The sequence below is a fragment of the Chroicocephalus ridibundus genome, chromosome 3 (assembly GCF_963924245.1).
Source record: "Chroicocephalus ridibundus chromosome 3, bChrRid1.1, whole genome shotgun sequence".
NCBI classification, from domain to species: domain Eukaryota; kingdom Metazoa; phylum Chordata; class Aves; order Charadriiformes; family Laridae; genus Chroicocephalus; species Chroicocephalus ridibundus.
In genome coordinates, this window is record NC_086286.1 from 79,575,886 (window position 1) to 79,593,295 (window position 17,410).

At 46.7% G+C, this 17,410-nt stretch overlaps 1 protein-coding gene across 1 annotated transcript in view; it reads left to right on the forward strand.

Moving 5' to 3' along the window:
* Positions 1-17,410, forward strand: part of SCML4 (Scm polycomb group protein like 4) — a 70,100-nt gene that overhangs the window by 15,692 nt on the left and 36,998 nt on the right. Inside the window, exons 2-3 of the mRNA XM_063331106.1 lie at positions 11,069-11,280; positions 16,599-16,728. Coding sequence (XP_063187176.1) covers positions 11,080-11,280; positions 16,599-16,728 — 331 coding nt within the window. The 5' untranslated portion in view covers positions 11,069-11,079. The remainder of the gene's footprint in view (positions 1-11,068; positions 11,281-16,598; positions 16,729-17,410) is intronic.

The following is a 17,410-nucleotide window of genomic DNA, read 5'->3' on the forward strand; positions in this document are numbered from 1 at the left end:
GAAAGGCTGGGCTGGGGCACCATCAGCCAGGTTGATGGGAAGCAGATTGCTGTCCTACCAGCGTTTTGGGGGTGGAAAGTTCTTTCTCATCCTGTGCTGGATTTAAATCACAACCATTTCAGTGTGCGTGGGAGAAAGTCACCAAGCCAGTGCCCTCGTATCCAGTGTGTGAGGTTGGGATGGAGTCACCCTGTGATGAATACGCACAACATAAGAGAGCCATGACAGCAGGCGACGAGAAGCTAGGATCTCACATTGGGTAACAGTCTGTCATTGAGGCGCCATCTCCTTGTAATAGAGCACCCCTTTTTATAAGTAGAAAAGGAGGACAGCTTTCAACCTTCCCCACTCTGCTTAATATTAGCATCCTCCCTAGCTTTCTTCCAGGTTACTCCATCTAACTCTCCCAAGACAAATCTGCAGCCCAGGGGCCAACCTTAGCCACGTGGATGCAAGCTCCGCTGCGCCCATGAGCCCTGGAGATGGGCATTAGTCCTGCTCCTCTTTTATTTAGTAGTAGTTGTAGTTACAGGGACTCCTGCTCAGTCCTGACTGCGATGGGGACCAGAGTTCCATGCTCCCATGTGCTGGGGAGTGCTCAGGCAAGGGCACTGAGGCTGCCTCTTTTGCTGCTTTCCAGCTCTGCCACCCGAATGCAGCCTCTTTTGCTGCTTTCCAACAAAAGTTTTGTTTCACCTGGCTCTGTAATGCAAAATGCTCACTTAAACAAGAATTTTTATACATTGTGGTTTCCAAAAATTCCCAGCCAGCTCTCATTGCAGTGTGCACAGGCAAGTTGGCATATGCATCCTGAATCCTAGCACATCTGCATGTTGGTGGGACGTTGGTGAGACTTTCTCTCCACTGTCTGTTGCTATTTATTTTCCTCCATCACCTCCACATTTCAGAAATACATACGAAATCCTCCTCAACTTGTCCTGTGCCAAATGCACCTGAGAGGGATTCCATGTGGTGAGAGGACACCTAGCTCTAGAAAAATGAGAAGTCTGGGGACATTGCCACTTCTCCCACTGTCTGCCTTGAGTACACTGACTTTCTGTGAGTTAAGTCCTTCTTCCTGCTACATACAAATGTCAAAATCTTTTTTGTTTTTCCTGCAGGAAGGGCAATGCATAGCTGGTTCAAGAAAACATTGGAAGCAGTTCAGGGAAATTATCTAGATATTTGGATCCTTCTTTGAACTGAGCTGACAGCTTTGTAAGGCTCATCCATTTATGGCAGACACTGGTTGAAGATGTCCCATAAATGTAAAAACTATAGAAGACTTGGGGGGGAGGGGGAGAAGAAAAGGCAAGCAGTTAAAAAAGAAAAGGCTGGAGTATTGCCAGAGAAGCGAGAGGGAAAAAATATGAGTATCAGCCAATTACAGACTCAGCTGGAGAACTGAAATGGCCATAATATAAATGTTGCTCATTTCACATTCATTTGTTCCAAATCTTTGCCCCTGAAAATTTAACAGAGAGCAGAAAGGATCCGTGGCTTATGGGTGATGAAAGCATATGGCTTCTGCGCGAGACACAGAAGATGACAAAGTAACTGTTCAAAAGAGAAGTTGGGGCTTTCTTTGCTGGCCTGAAGGTTGTAGATAAATAAGATATTGCTTTGTGTGCCTGTGGTTCAAGAAGGGTTAGCTTGTTAAATGCACAAGTACCCCGGTAACAAAGCTAATGGCAAGAGGGGACTCCTGGAAAGCAACCTGTAAATTACACTGGCAAAGTGTGTGATCAGAAACAAGGGTGTCTCAACCAGCAATCGCTTGGCTGAATATGTGAAACAGGACCTGTGACAATACAAAGCCCAATTTAAGTTTAATTGCTGGTGCAGAATCCCTCAGCCTCAGTTTTACCGGCCAAAGCCCTATCAAGGATACAAACATTCATGCATTCACAGAAAGATTTGTTCCAGTGTCATCTAATTAATTAATAACAGATATCCTGGCCATCTTTGGATCTCCAGCATTCAGGAGTTGAGCTGGGGAAACCGAGGCTGGAGGATCTTGGTGCTGGAAATCACATCTGGGGGTTTAGGGAGAAAGGAGAGATCTGCTCTGCATTACAATCCTCCTGCTCACTGGAAAAGTCACTTGGTGACAAGACTGCGGATGGCCAGAGGCAGGGCAGTGGGGAAGTAAGTGGAGGGCCCACGGGAGGTATATTCTGCTTATGGCAGAGCTCCATCACACTTCCCTACACCCAGAATGATGCTGGTGCGGCATGAAGCATCCCATCAGCCTCCTGAGCAGAGGGAGTGTAACGGGCTGTGGAGGCGATGGGAGAGAGGATCTGCCTCCTTCAGAAACTTTGCAGCCGGTCAGTGTGGAGGGGAGGGCTCCCAGATGAGGTGGGGACGGTGAGGAGATGAAATAGAGGTAGGCTGATAGGAAGGCTTGGCAAACAGTAATCCTGAGATTGCAAGTCTGCAGGAGTGCAGGAGTAACTACTTGTATAATAAATACCAACCTTATAATACTCAGCCTTCGGCCTCAGCCTTCCATTCTGCCTCTCCAAGCTTGCAGAGGAAGTTTTGCACGGCTCCTGGAGTGCTCTGCCAGCAGCCCACTACATTTTACCACCCTCAGGATTTCAGAACAGGGGATTTTAAGAGGTTCTTTTTAGCAAACTGAAATGGCACCTCTGCATACCCAGATGCTGAGGCAGGAGGCCTCGGGGTAGTGAGAGGAGGGACTCCAGTTGTTTGGCTGGGACCTTGTCTTGCAAGAGGTAAACCAGTCTGAGGCAAAGACCTGCAAGAGGAACTCCACCCTCTCCTGCAGCTTGTCCAGGTGGGAGACAATCCAAGCACTGTGTTTCTTCTTGTTTCTCTGCAATATCAGAAGTGGTGCTACTAGCTCCACATAAGAGAGAGAGAAGGAAGGAATTGCCTTTGTTTTCTCCTTTTTTTCTGCACATTTGGCTTGACCATCCTCAGCAGAGCGACCCTTGCCACTCCCGTGGCCTCGGCGCATTCATTTTTCACATCTTTTCTTTTGGTGCTCTGCCCACGCTCGCTCGCTCTCTCTCCATAAAGTTTCATTTCCTCAATTCCCCGCCACAGGCTACTCGTCTGCAACAAAACCATCAGGCCAAATGAAGAAAGGTAAGATCAGGAGGCAAGGCTGGCCTCGGCTGCTCCTGGGGGTCCCATTCTCGCCGGGGTTTTCAAGTTCTTCTGGCTCATTAAGCAAACCTGAGCGAGAGGGGGCACGCAGCTACTGCTCTGCCTGCTGCCACCAGGGTGCTATCCTTCAAAAGAACACCTCCTCAAGGACAGCACTGTCACTGCTGCTGAATTTAACTTAACAAAAAAAAAAAAATCAGACTGTAAGATGACACTGGGAACCATTTTTTCTTTCTTTTGCTCTTAGTAACAAGGAAAGGAACAGACACCCTCAATACTTTTTGTCTGGATTTTGAAGAATCCTGTGCTATTTCCTACCAGCTCCCTGCCCCTTCATTAAAGCACCCAGACCAAGAGAAGGAGAAGAGGGAAGGGTACAGGACTGGACGCTGCTTGCACGATGCCTGGTTCTTTCCTGTCCCAATGCAGTGACTGCGAAAATACCAAAAGCAGCTCTGCAGGACCTGCTCTCAGCAGCCGGAGACAAAGCCTGCTGCAGGACTTCTTCTGAAGGGGCTCTGCCACTCGTGAGCCTGGGGCAGCCAGCAAAGCACCCATGGCAGAAACATTGCTGGGTTTCTGCTGCACTGGGACACGTTCGCAAGAGAAAAAAATGTTTTCTTGTTTGAACGCGGTTTGATTTGGATCCTCTGTCAAATTTTTTAATAAAGCGCCATGCAATTGCTATTGCAGTGTAACCTTCAGTGCACTTTGCAGCTGGAGACATGCAGGTAAAAAGGGCTGAAACTAGCTCCAAAGAGAAATGTGCTATTCCCCGAGACGCAAATAGCCGAGCAGCAGTGTGCCAGCCTGTCCAGCCTGGCTGCTGCACTTCCTTCAGTTCCTGTGCAGCAGCCAGCGAACAAACTCAAACACGGAGCAACTAAAAGAACAGCCCCAGGTAGTTTCCTGAGCAGAGGAGAGAAGGATGCTTCATTTTCTATAGATTTGTGTCCTGTAACTGCCTGATTCTGGTGTCTGGTCTGATAAGAGCTTTTCCCAGCGTTGAAGCTTTTATATTCTGTCTTCTGCTCCCACTGTCTCTTAAGGTGTGTGGCCAACACTGGGGGAGCGCAACTCAGGGAGCACATCTCTGTCTTCTACACATTTCCACTACACCTGCAAACCTTTGCACCACTTGCTCCATCAGGTCTGTTTGAAATGAGTCAATGAGTCCAAAAGTCATATAAGAATTGAATGAGACCACGAGTTTGTAAACACATGAACTCTTACCCTGCAGGAAGGTAGGCTTAAAAAATTCACACCACGTTTTTGCCATGCGTGTCTCACCCACGGAATGACGGCACTGAAGGAGAACTTGCCCATCTCGCCCTCACCATCTCCCATTGTCTCTCTGGCTGACATGATGGCTCCAGGGCAAGGTAGACAGAGTCTATGCAGTGACGGATGCTGGTGTACACAGTTTGGGATGCTGCTGCTACTTTCAGTTCCATCAAGGAGAGTTAAATCTCTGCTGTGCTGCAGGCATAAAATGATATATGGCTACCAGCTTTATCAGAAGATTACAGCTCATTAGAAAGCCATGTTTTTACAGCCCGGAACAAAACTACATTCACTCCTCCTTGTATTTGCTTACAGGCTTTGCTGTAGCACTGCTCTGTGTAGGGAAGACTCACAAATACCTCTTTTGAATACCTAAGGATCAGTCTCCTTGGGAGAGGCTCCAAGCAGAAGAAAAGGTGTTTGCATCTTCTTCAGCCTTTCCTAAACTGCGTGTGAGAATGTTTAAAACACGGGATAGCTGGCAAAATTCAACTACTCCAGGAACTAAGAGAGGAAACACATTATTTTGGCCAAATGAGAGCTACCGAAATATTTGCCCGCTTTTCCTTGAGAATCAATGTGTGGCAGTGGTTGGGATATGGGTGATGGGAGCATGAGGAGCCTGGACCCTGCCATCAGCTGGCCTTGTCCCCAGCAAGTCGCTTCTCATGTCTGGTTGTTTTCCTGCCTCCTGGAGAAGATGCTGTGGGACATGTGGGAGAAGTGAGACACTAAAAGGGTAGGAAGTTCCTCACTCGGGACCTCACAGGGAGGCAGGGACAAGGTCAGGAATCTCAAGTCTTTCCTATCTGTGAAGCTTGAGTTTTCACTTCCAAAGAGGCAATGATTTCTTTTGCAATGCAATGTACTCTTAACCAGAAATATCCTGAACACAGGATAAAGCAGAACTGGTCACTGCGGGTAGGCACAAGTGGCCAAGGGTGGGATCCACCTGGGCACTGTAGATATCTAGGTATGAGGTTCCTTGCTTTTATAAACACAAGAATTATGTATACATAGTACATGATTAACTTCACCCTATTGTTGTGAATAAAACAGACAAGTCAAGCCCAGCTTTTAGAAATGCGATCAGTTAAGGATTACGACACCTTAGCACGGGTCTCTACAAGAAAGTAACAAAGGTCCTATGATCATCAAATCGCACCTGGTCAGTGGACCCTAGAGCCACTGAGCCCACCACAAAACTACATCTGTATTTGTCCATCTGAACGACTGCATGCCTTCAACCATATTGGCTAGATCTCCACTGATACCATGGGACATCAGACATCCATCACACACAGACAGCTCTGTATAAGAGTCTGAATGCAGGCATTTAGGTGTCTTAATCTGCTACTGAATTATTCCCTATAGCTAACTCTGGTTGCCTAAAATAGCCATCTAGTGCCACCTGAGATGACCTGAGGTGCCCAAGACATTTTGGCAGATGTGACACAGGGTGTAGGAGAGATCGCATCTGAAATGATCAGAGGCACCTGTACTGAGGTCACTGATGAACAGAGGTTTGAAATTAGGTGGATATAAACACAATCTCGGTTCCCAGCTACCACAGATATTTGTGGTATTTGTTTCTTTAATGATTGGTTTGGGAAAATGGGCCTTTCTACTCAGATCCCACTGGCTGGACAGTCTCAAGGGTTTTATGTAGAAATTATCTTCCTGAGGTCAAAATGGGCAAAAGCGTCCCCCAGAGAAGCAGCTTGTTCTCACTTCAATCCCCAAGGCAATAGGCAAGAAAAGAGAAGAGCTTTGCAAGTCCCTGTAGAAGAACTTCATGCCAGGGCTGAAAACTATCCTGACCTTTCTTTGAGCAATGGTGAGATGGGTGCTCTCATGCAACGTTGTTAGGCCATCACATCCAGACACGCAGAGAATATTGGTTCAAAGCTTTTATTAGCAAAAATTCCTACTGTCTGCTTCACTAAACACTTACCTTTCATGTACTATGTGGTACTGCTTTGGTATTCATGATGAAGAGATGTGTAATGCCTCACGTCCCTGAATACTACCCAAGAGGAGCACGCAGATATAAAGCTTTGCTTCCAGATCAGGCAATGCTGCTGATTTTGCTCACCTACTCCACAGGCCGTCATCTCTGAGTGCTCACAGTCAAAGGGCTGCCCTGTGTGCACAGAGAAGGGAGGGGAAAATAGTCCTGTTACTGGCTGAAAAGTATCCCCTCCTTCCCATTTAGTAATGTGATGTTCCCCTGCAGAGTGTGCTTTCCTGAACAACAGCTGAAGGAAAGACAGACAAGATTACAAGAAGTTTATACCTTTTCCACATACAGCTGTTGGGTATGTAGATCTGGGAGACATGAAGCTCTGCAGGGGTCAACTGTTGGAGGCAGGACTGCAAGTGCTGGCAGGGACTCCTGGATCAGAGTCCTTCTGGAGCTGGGACCAGTGGCTGTACTGGGAGTGAAGGGCATTCTCCTTCAGCCGCTGTGAAACGGACGCATTTTCTACTCAACTGCACTTTTGCACCTTCCTTTGGCTTAAGGCATGAATAGCTTGTTCCTTCCCTATGCATCATCCCTGTGCCAGTCCAGGCAGGGGTTTGCATGAGACCTGGTGTAAACCAAGTCTAAATGATCATCCTCTGGAATTACCGGTATAAAATTTAATGTGATATTTTTACCTTCAGCCCTTGCAGTTACTGTAGCACAGGTTAAAAGCTGCATTTATTGCAGGTGTTTATTTTTATTAAGAATGGATCTTTGCAGTCCATCAAAAATACTCAGCTTGGGAGGAAATGCACTGTAGCTCCCTCCACTATCAGCTACAGTTGCCGGCACGGTAAGCTGTGTTGCTAATCATACAGCGTCTACACCAACACATGATGCAGGGCAAGCACAGTGCAAAGCACGGGCTGTTAGAAACATCCTACAGGTCACCGGTGTTGGTCTCAGGCATGTCTTTTCTCTCCATCCCTGGCTTTCCACAGGGGCAGACTGCTGTGCACAGGATGCTCCTCAGGATCCTCTGAAGTCATGGTAGAACCTCTGCTGCCCAGGGGGGACAAGATCTGACCCTTCCCGCAGCTCTCGCCCAGGCGCTGGTGTGGGGAGAGATGTTTCCCTGCTGCCTCCTCTCTGGGATCTGATGGGGCAATGTGGAAGGCAGGGTTGGGAATTAAATTTCCAGATGACAATGTTTGAGAGACAAGTAAGGAAAGGTTACCCTGTGTCTAGCCCTACATTAAGTGATGAGAAGCCACAAATGTAAAGCAGTTTCCTGCTGTTATTTTTAAACTAAGAATGGGAAAGTGATAGACCCAGGTCAGACTGAAGCTGCAGCATCCCCAGCTGTCCAAAGCCAGTGCCTTAGGAAAAGTACAAGGACAGGGCAAACGCATACTGATTTCCCTCCCAAAATACTCCCGGGCTAGTTGTACTACAGTGATTTCCTGAACTGAGGCGGCGCCTTTGCTAGTAGCCTGCAATTTGCTTCCTTGAATTTGCCCTTAAATTGCATCAAGTTCTCTTAACTTGCCCTGAAGCCACCCAGCTTTCCAGCCCCTGAGCCGTGGGTCAAGCCCAGGCTGTGTCAGCGGTCGGAAAGTCCTTCCGAGGCAAAACCCTGACTTCGTTGGGGGGCAATCAGACAAGCCCTTGTGTCCCTCTGGCCAACCCGCAATTTGACTGCCTGTTTTTCCAGCCTACCCAAGAGCTTTCTCCTGGCTGTAAGAGGAGGTCGTGCTGTCACTCCCCACTGTCAGACAGAGGCATTTTTTGCTTCTCTGCTGTTTTCCGCCGCTGCTGGGGAGCACGCTTGCCTTCCAGGATCTGCAGCAGCGTAACGCAGTAAATGCCACCAAAGGCGCTCTCCATTTCCCTTAGCACACAAGACAGGAGAATCAAGTCATGGTTGGGCTTGTAATTAAGTGTAATAGCAACAGCTTGTACACTGCAGTTGGCTTCTTGTCTTTGCTGTATCAATTCAAATACACTACACTGAAATCATTTGGTGCACAGTCCAGTTGGGTCCCATGTGTCCGCGCATGTGGCAAGGAGTTTTAAGAGGTTTTGCCAAAGCACAGTGCCACAAGTCTCAAAAGCAGAGATAGAGGACAAAAAAAAAAAATTGTGATTGATAATATTTAGTGTGTTTCCTGACCACCATGTGTTTCATACCTTACCAGCTGCAAAAGAAAGCAGCATCTCAGTCAAAGAAGTGCTTTAGGTCAGCAGCTCTTTTGCTTCGGGAGCTGTTAATTCTCAGTTTCTGAGGTGCCACCACCTACCTTTACCATTGAAGGAGAATACAATAAAGGCGACACAGCGTGGTGTTCGATGCAGGACCGTACCTCACAGCTTCATGGCCACCAGTGGCCACCACTGTAGGAACCCCTGCTCTTCCTCAAGCAGGGAGCAAACCTGGGCTGGGCTTGTCTGTTCGCATTGCCAGGCTTTGTTTAAAGCAGACCGAAATGCAAAGCCGGAAGCAGTAGTCTTTCATAGCGGGTTTTTGTGCCAAATCCAATGTAATCCTTGCATTTCCCTTCCCTGCTGAACTCCCTGCCCGCAGCCAGCCGCTAACGTTAACATCCTGGGGACATTTTGTTTTGGGAGGTGGAAGAGGCACCAAGGGTGTCCCTCAGAAAGCACTCCAGGGAGGAAAATGCACACTGCTGAAGCCAGAAGGAAAGTGGTGATGCTCAGGATAGACAGTGCTTTTCCATTTGACTCCTGCTGTGGTAAGCCTCGTGCTTTTAACCCTGAAAGTATGACTCTCTGCAGTCACACGAGACTTTCATTTGGGAAAAATCAGAGCGCGGTGGCAGGCCTTCAGGTGGTTCCTGAGCTGGCTGAGCATGCCTGGAGCGTGCAACCACAGCCGCCCTGGACAATATTGTAAATTAGGTACTGCAGGTTTGCTCTGATCTGATGTTAGACATTCAGTGTTTGCATGAGAGTTTTAGGCAGCTGATGATGAAGACTGGAAATTTTATAGTCAATCTATAAGTCCTGCCATATGTAATGGATCTGCCTGAACTGAGCAGATGCCCCTGCTGTTATTAAGAAACCTCAGGTTTTAATATATTGCAAATAAATGCATTTACTGGAGGGTAGGACTGGGAGCTGTCTATTTTTTCTGATCCTACAGCAGACTGTGTAAATTATTGACCGGATAAGCCAGAGAAGTGAGTTGCTTGTTAGTCAGTCATGCTTACAAAGTTTTAACGAGGCAAAATATGTTTGCCTTTGAAGCAGAGAAACCCCCAGCTGCAGACACTTGTCACCAGAGGCCCCTATCAAGTGGTACCCTTCCCACCGTGTGGGTGAGCAACCCTGATTTCATTTTCCAGCAATGTCAGCTCTGATCAGTCCGATCACACTGCCTTCTGAAATTGTGAGATTTGAAGTGTGGTGAGCAATTTGTAGACTTTACCATTTGTAGATTTTGTAAAAATTCATAGTTGTTTGTAGTAAAAAACCAAACCTTTACTTGCTTTATGTTTTTTGAGCTTAGAGGATGCTCATGGACCACATCTTTAGGCTTTTCTCTGTAGCTGAGAGGGCTATGAGTCTGCTCTGTAAAAACAGAGAGCTGGGAGTCTTCCCTTATCACTGGCCTGAGGGAGCATGAAATTGAAAGCGTCAGCCATCGCAAGGCTTATCATAAAAGCATGGGAATTGCTTAGACCCTTATGTCTAGCACTATATTCAGGCAGGACTGGGACTAGTATTCTGCCCACGCGCAGGAAAGCAGATGCCTGGACAAACCAACATTTGAAAACATATTTCTGCAGTTGGGGTTTTTCTTAATTGACCTTCGTTAGCATCTGACCCTTGCCAGAAGCTATGAAGAATGCTGTATATTCCCTTGGCACTCCGGGTATGGTTGTATATTTGTTTTCTTTATTAAAACCTGGACAGAGGAAAATGGACCAGATTCCACTCCATTACCCCTGCTCAACTTCATCAGCTGTATGGAGTTGTGGCAAAATAACGGCTTTTGATGGAGTACATCCAAAAGCCCACTACTAACATGCGTGGTAACAGATGCTATTAAATTGCAGAGAGTAAATGTTTGGCAATTCTCCTCTAACGCGGCTACCTTGTGCTGGCAGCCTTGTGGTCCAGTTCTGCCTCCCCGCTCAGGAGTCCTGCGGAGGGAAGAGGGAAGTCCATTTTGGTATCGGTAGCACTTCCGAGGTGAGGGAGGATTTGCAGAACCACAGAATGCAGGAAAAAATCAGGTTGGCAGGGACCTCATCTACTCCAAACTCCCTCTGAAAGCAGGCACCGACTGATGGGTGCAAGCTCATGCCTTCCTCACACTTCTCTGCAGGATGCAGGGTTAAGGTGGCTGTTGTGGGATTCACCTGCGATAGAGACCTCACCACCTGAGCCAGCTCCCTGTCCTGTATCCACGGTCAGCGGAAAGAAACGGGCATGGCAAGGGTTTTGTCCTGCTTTGGAGAAGCTGAGCCAGCTGTGGTCAGGTGAATCCCACCCAGGAGTGCACATCTGTGGCATCTTTCTTGCTGCTTGATGATTGATGGTAACAATGAAAATGACAGTATGAGAAAACTGCCTTTGGATGAAAAACCTAAACTTGAAAAATAAATAAAAAGCTCTTTTCTTTTTTTTTTTCTCTCCCTTATGGTTGATCAGCAGCCCCGGGACAGATGAGCCACCAGTCGTGCCTGCCTGCCAGCCTGGGCTCCGGGGAGATGCAGTCCCCCCGAATGGCGGGGAGGAAGCGAGGGCGGCCCCCGCTCCAGCCGGCGCCCATCAAAGTGGCCGTTCACAACCTCTACTCAGCCCCAGCCGGTGCTCTGCCAGTCGTGAAGATCCCAAAGAAGAGAGGGAGAAAACCCGGGTACAAGGTAGATAACGTGTTTTTTCACAGCCCTTCTCCACCTCCTGCTGGGTTTAATACATTTTCTCCTAGAATTTCAGGTGAAACATGGGAACAGAGGCAAAGTTGTGCAAGCGTTGGGCAGAGCAATGCAAAAAAAGTGAAAGGAGCTGGTTTCTCTTCTACCTGAGCTGGTGAAAAAAAGAGGGAATCTATTTGTTTAAAGTTTACAGTTATTTCAATTTGCGTCGTTTGAAAATAACTTGTGTCCCACAGTGTTGTGTGGGCTGCACAACGCTGCAGTAACACAGCGCTTTGGACCTAGGTGGCTGGGCGGTTGATTGCTGTTGCCCCCTCCTCTTCCAAAGGGAAGCTTTTCCCCCTGCTGGGTGCCACACGTGCCTCCTCCCCGTCCCCAGGGACTCAGCAGGGAGATGAAGGCATCCCTCCTTGGGCAGTGAATCTGGGATGATGTTATTTCTCAGCGAGTGACAGCAGGTAAAAAACCATCCTTTTATAACCAATGGCTTAAGTTTCTGGCGCTCATGAGCTGTAGCGTCCATGGCATCTGGCCTGGCGCCGTTTATTTGCACTATAGGATTCGCACACCGAAGCGATGTTTTCTGTGAGGCGCCTCTGTACGCTTTGCGCGCAGCTGAAGTGAACCCCTCTCCATCAAAAACGCTTCCCCAGCGTGAGTCACAGATTACATTTTTTTTGATGGGGAACTCTAGCTTGATTTAATTAGCTCGCTAATTGTATGACTTTCAGATACCATGAGACTTAAACGCATTTTAAAAAATGACTCCCTGCCCAAATGGCAGGCAACCAAATTCTTTATAGCAACCAGATAGCTGAATTATTACAGAACAGATGGAAAGATACTTCTGAATTTTTAGCAAACTAGGAATTTACAGCCTACATTTAAATTTATTTTGACCGAGATGTGAATAACAGACATTTTTAATCACATGCTCTTTATAGCCAGATGACCCATTGCCTGCTTTCATTGATATTAAAGCAAATATCTGCGTTTTCCTAAAATGATATTTCATCACGCTTCACCACCAAGCAAAGTCCTTTTCCTCACTATCCTGTTTATTTTTTCACAGCTTTGGTTATAAAATTTCATCAGCTGTTTTTCCAAAAACAGTTTTGTACCTGATGTGGAGCTATTTGCTGTAAAAAGCTGCATTTTCCCCAAACGCAATATTCTTTCTGACTGTCTAAATCTCTAGGAAAAATTCTATCCTGGCAGCCGGGGGGGGGGGGTTAGTAGATGGTTGGGGTTTATTTCTCCAGTTTTAAGTGAGGGGCAGCCCCAAAGAGCTACCTAGAAAGCCCATTCAAGGGAAGGCTGTGTTGGCATTGTAGGGGGATTTGTGGTGTTAGAGGATGTCGGAGCGACACGTGCACAGGCAGCACTGCAGCAAAGACCACCGCATCCCTTCCAGAAGGCAACAAAACGATGGCCCCATACGAGCAGCCCGAGGGCAGTTTGTCCCCTCAGTGCCACTGCAGCAGCTCCTGCCTGGGGAGGTGGCCCCAGCCCTGGGCGAGCAGTTGGCTGGGACCTTGCAAGCTCCTGCCAGGCAGGGTGGGCAGCAAGAGTCACCCTGTGGAGGACGGCGTCTGGAGTGACAGTTTCCATTACAGGGCATAGGTTCCCCTGCTGCCTTAGAAGTCACTATTAATGGTGACAAATAAGCAGTCAGGATTCGGACACACTGGAACTGAGATTGCACAGACAACCTTCAAGTGCCCTGATTATTCACCTGCCTTGTGATACAGCCTTGGATTTCAAGGTTGCATACGCTTCTCTTAAGGTCACCCGCCTCATTCACTGCAAAACGCTCAGGGGATGTAGGAGGCTGCGTGCAGACTCCCCTGCATCCTTTGCTGTGCGGAAGAAAGGTATTGCATGACAGAAGAAGAAAAGGTGGGAAAGGCCTTGGACTGTGTTTTGCCTTTGCCAGCACAGCGCTGACGCCTCTCTGCTCCACTGACTGAGCTGAACCCTGACTTGCCTTGTGCTGAGCCTCCTCACCTGCAGCCAAATGCGCAGAGGGGTAATGCCAAGGACCCCAAAGTGTGTGCTCTGAAGCTCTGTGCTTCCCTGGTGCAGGTTTAATGGCACCTTTCTGCCCAACCATTGGAAGACCACACTGCGGGACCAGGCACTCACCTTGGTGCACATCTGCATGCACATCTGCAGGGGCTGGAGGTGGTTTTCTTTCCAGCAGCAAAGGCTTTCATGTCCAGGAGGTGACTCTGCCCTCCTGGCTGGAAGAACACAGGCCCGTGGGGATGGGGTGAACCTCAGCCTTTTCTAGCAGGGCAGGGGACAACCAGTACAGGGGAACTAGGGGCCATAAAGATGAGGACCTGTGTTCTAAGTGGTTTGAGAAAAGTACAGGGAAAGTTTGTATCTTGGTTCATCTTGTTTCTTTCCTGTATATTTTATTGCACAAGTTGGCAGAGAACTTATTCAGAAGAAAAAAAAATATCTGGGAAATGTTCTTCCCTCTCTTTCACTTATTTTTGGTGTGGAATGACAGAAATACGAGCTAGATGAATCCTGATTGCTCGAAAGGGGTGTGCAGATCGTAACAGAAACTCCAGGACTCAACTGGGTCCTCCGCAGCCGCTGTATGCTCAGACAAGCCTGCAGCAGTCATCAGTGGCATGAAAGCCCGCATTCTCTCTGCACCTAATGCACTGTGACTTTGGCAAAGTAGATGCACTTATTTTCTTCCCTAAATCTCTGATTGTCTTTCTCTGATCTCTTTTCCATGGTAGAAGGTCCATAAGAGCATGGGGTTGGTTGTACATCTTGTTTTAAAGCCTTTTAAATCTCATGCTGTGTATATTAAAACTTATGCCATTTGATACTCAAAAGCTGATTCAAATGCCTTACCATGGGGATTTCCCAAAGTGCTCTGACAGATTTGCTCTGTCTCCTTTTCTCTCTTTCTCTCTCTCTTCTCTTCTTCACCATTTTTTTTTCACTTTTATGCATATGTGCTCTCTACTGCCAAGCTCTGAGTCAGTCATCTGGTCGATTGGGTTGGCGTTTTGATAGAGAAGAATCAGTCCAAGAAAAGACATCTTTAAATTAAATACTCGGAGATCTACGCTTACTGATATTCAGGGGCTACTCAGGGTTTCAGTGTCCAGAGGCATTTAAGCCGTGTTTGCTACTGTATTGTCTCCTCTAATCAGGCATTGTTTTATTTTGATCTAATGAAGGCACATTCGTTGCTACCCCTAATAAAATGGCATATATCTGTATCCAGAGGCTGTAGAGCACATGCTGTTGCAATTAAGTTTGCAGTAAACTGTTTGCTAAAACAACAAACTGCCAAGACGGGGCTTCCAAGCCAGAGAGTTTACACAAGTCTTGCCCTCTGTTTATTTGCTCTTGAACATAAGCCTGCCTGGGCCTCCAAGAGCCAGGGAACAGGCAGAGAAAGAGGTTCTACTGGGCAATGTCCCATCTCCACCTCCACTGGATGGTGATTGTTAGGGCAACGCACTCTCAGACGGTGCACAAGGCTCGAGGGATGGAGGTGAGGGGCTGGCACTTGTGCACCTGTGTTTGGGGCAACAGGGCTGTGAACTAGTAAGGACATTAAGGAGCCAACATGCAAGTCAAACAGAAGTTATTAGGTCTGCTGTCTCCAAAATAGTATCTATATAGGTGTATGCATGTGCGAGTGCATATATATATATATTTTTATATATATGTGTATGTTAATATATATACAAGTATATATGTATGTCTCTATATAAATGTATGTATTTTTATATCTATGTATATACTATGTACAAACACATATGTATATATGCATTTATTATATATGCATATATGCATATGATCAAAAGCAAGCCCAGAAGCCTAGCACAGGGGCTACCTGAAGTTTCACATTGCCAGCGCGCTTCACCATAGAAAAGTGAGTCATCAACATGTTGCTATACGTTCAAAATAACAAATCACGCTGCTTCTCACCTTCTCATATGGGATAAACCCCAAACTGGGTGGGAACCTTGATTTTGGAAACACTGTTTTTCTCCCATTTATTTTTAATTGCTTGGAAAACAAACTGACAGCACTTGCTGCTGGTCTTTCCCGATGTCAGTCTGAAAGCAAGACAACCCTACAAAAACAGTTCGACACAGCTTTCCCTCTCCCTTTCGCAGCTTTCTTTTTTCACAGTTAGCATTGAAACAGTGATCATTATTTTAGATAGTTGTAATCATAATCATGGACAACATGACTCTTTATCCAAAATGACTTCTACTCTCCACCAGGACTTGCTCACTGTTTGGTTTCTAGGTAGTGGTCTGGCTTCATTACTACCTAAAATATACTTTGTACGTTATTTACAGCTTGGGCGTAAGCTCTGAGAGAAGAATTACTCTGCAAATTTAACAGGGCTAAAAATTCCTTTTCATTCTTACACTTGTCACTTATAGCATTTTTTACCTTTGGCCACTGAAAATCAACAACAACAACAAAATCACCTGCCAGAAGAAGAGCTCAGCGCAGTGTATGTAAATATATAAACCAGCCAGCTGTGTGCTTGGCTCTCTGCTTTCCCCCTGCTTCCCTTTGTAGTAAAAGGAAAAGGGAGAGTGGTCCCTTCAGGTCACATCCATCACGTCAGCCCTTTGTAATTATGAGGATCTGATCATCACTTGACTGGTGAGACGTTGCCAGGTATCAGCAGTGTAAAGGCGTAGTGATATTGCGCTGTAAATTCCCACTGCGTTTCACTTCTCCAAGTCAGGTTGCAGGTCACGAAGATTACTGGGTGCAACAGTGCAGCAGTTTGTATTTACTACCTGGTAATAACACACTACGGGCCACAGTCTGAGCTTATTTACATGGGTGTCAGCCCAAAGTAGCCTCTTGGTGCCACTGGGTTTAGACAAGATTTACACTCCTGTACCCAAGGGCAGAATTTGGCCCTAAATTATGGTGTAGTTAAAGATCCCGTGTTTCTGAGTTGCAGAGAATTGTTTACACCTACATGAAATGTGTCGTAAAATACCATTGCGCTGATTTGTTAGAGTGTTAAACCCAATTTGCTTAGGTGTAAATAACTACCCAGTGGGTGGCATAATATTTGCATCCCGTAACTTAAGGCATTGCTGTCTGCTGCAAATCAGTCAGGCATCAAGCTCCAGTATCCTCCCAGGAGCAGAACGGATGCTTCTGGCCTGAAGAAAGCGATGCAATAGCGGATTGCTAATGGGTGGGAGTTCATGGGGAGTGACATACCCAGAAAAAAAAATGGAATATCTTGTGTATACTTTCATTACTCAACTGGTTATTTTTTGCAGCTGAAATCTCGTGTCCTGATGACTCCCTTAGCGATCTCTCCGCCGAGAAGCACACCAGAGCCGGATATTAGTTCAATCCCCCAGGACGCAGCTACGATACCCAACTCGGCCACCCCACAGGCTCTCACAGGTACCCAGCCTCAAGTGCTCAAGGTCCAGAACAGGCGGAGCTCATGAAAATGGGGTGTTTGTAGATTACACTGGTGACCAGTGACAAAGAACAGAGATGTCCTGCGAGACTATATGTTGACTGCCATGTGTCAAGTTCAGTGGAGATGTCAGATCCATTCCTCTTCAAATGCGGACATCAACATCCCATTAATGCTAACTATTTTATACTTACCCCATCAAATGTGTTGCAATGACCAGACTAAACCCCGATGTGAACATGAAGCATCTGGTACAGCCACGGGGAGAAGGATGGAGAAGCCATGGTCTGACTGTACGCAGGGTTACCAGCACATAAACCCCAATACCTTACCCCACAGCAGCAGACCCGGTAATTTCTGACTGTAGTCAGGGAAAACACAGCCTTGTCCTTTTTTTTTGCTTATATTACCAGAAGTAACATAGGTCAATGCTTTTAAACTGATGTAAATGAGAAGAAAATCAACAAGACAGCTGATTTACCCAGAGGTTTCAGCAGAGAAATGGATTAGATAACATTAGAATCTAAACACAACACATAAATCCCATTATTTCTTAGCTGGGATGCACAGAGGAGAAGTTTTCCATCTGCTCTGGTAGCAGAATGATGCTAAACGTAGCGATGATGACGATAATAATATATTTTATTCTCATTTGTCCCTTCA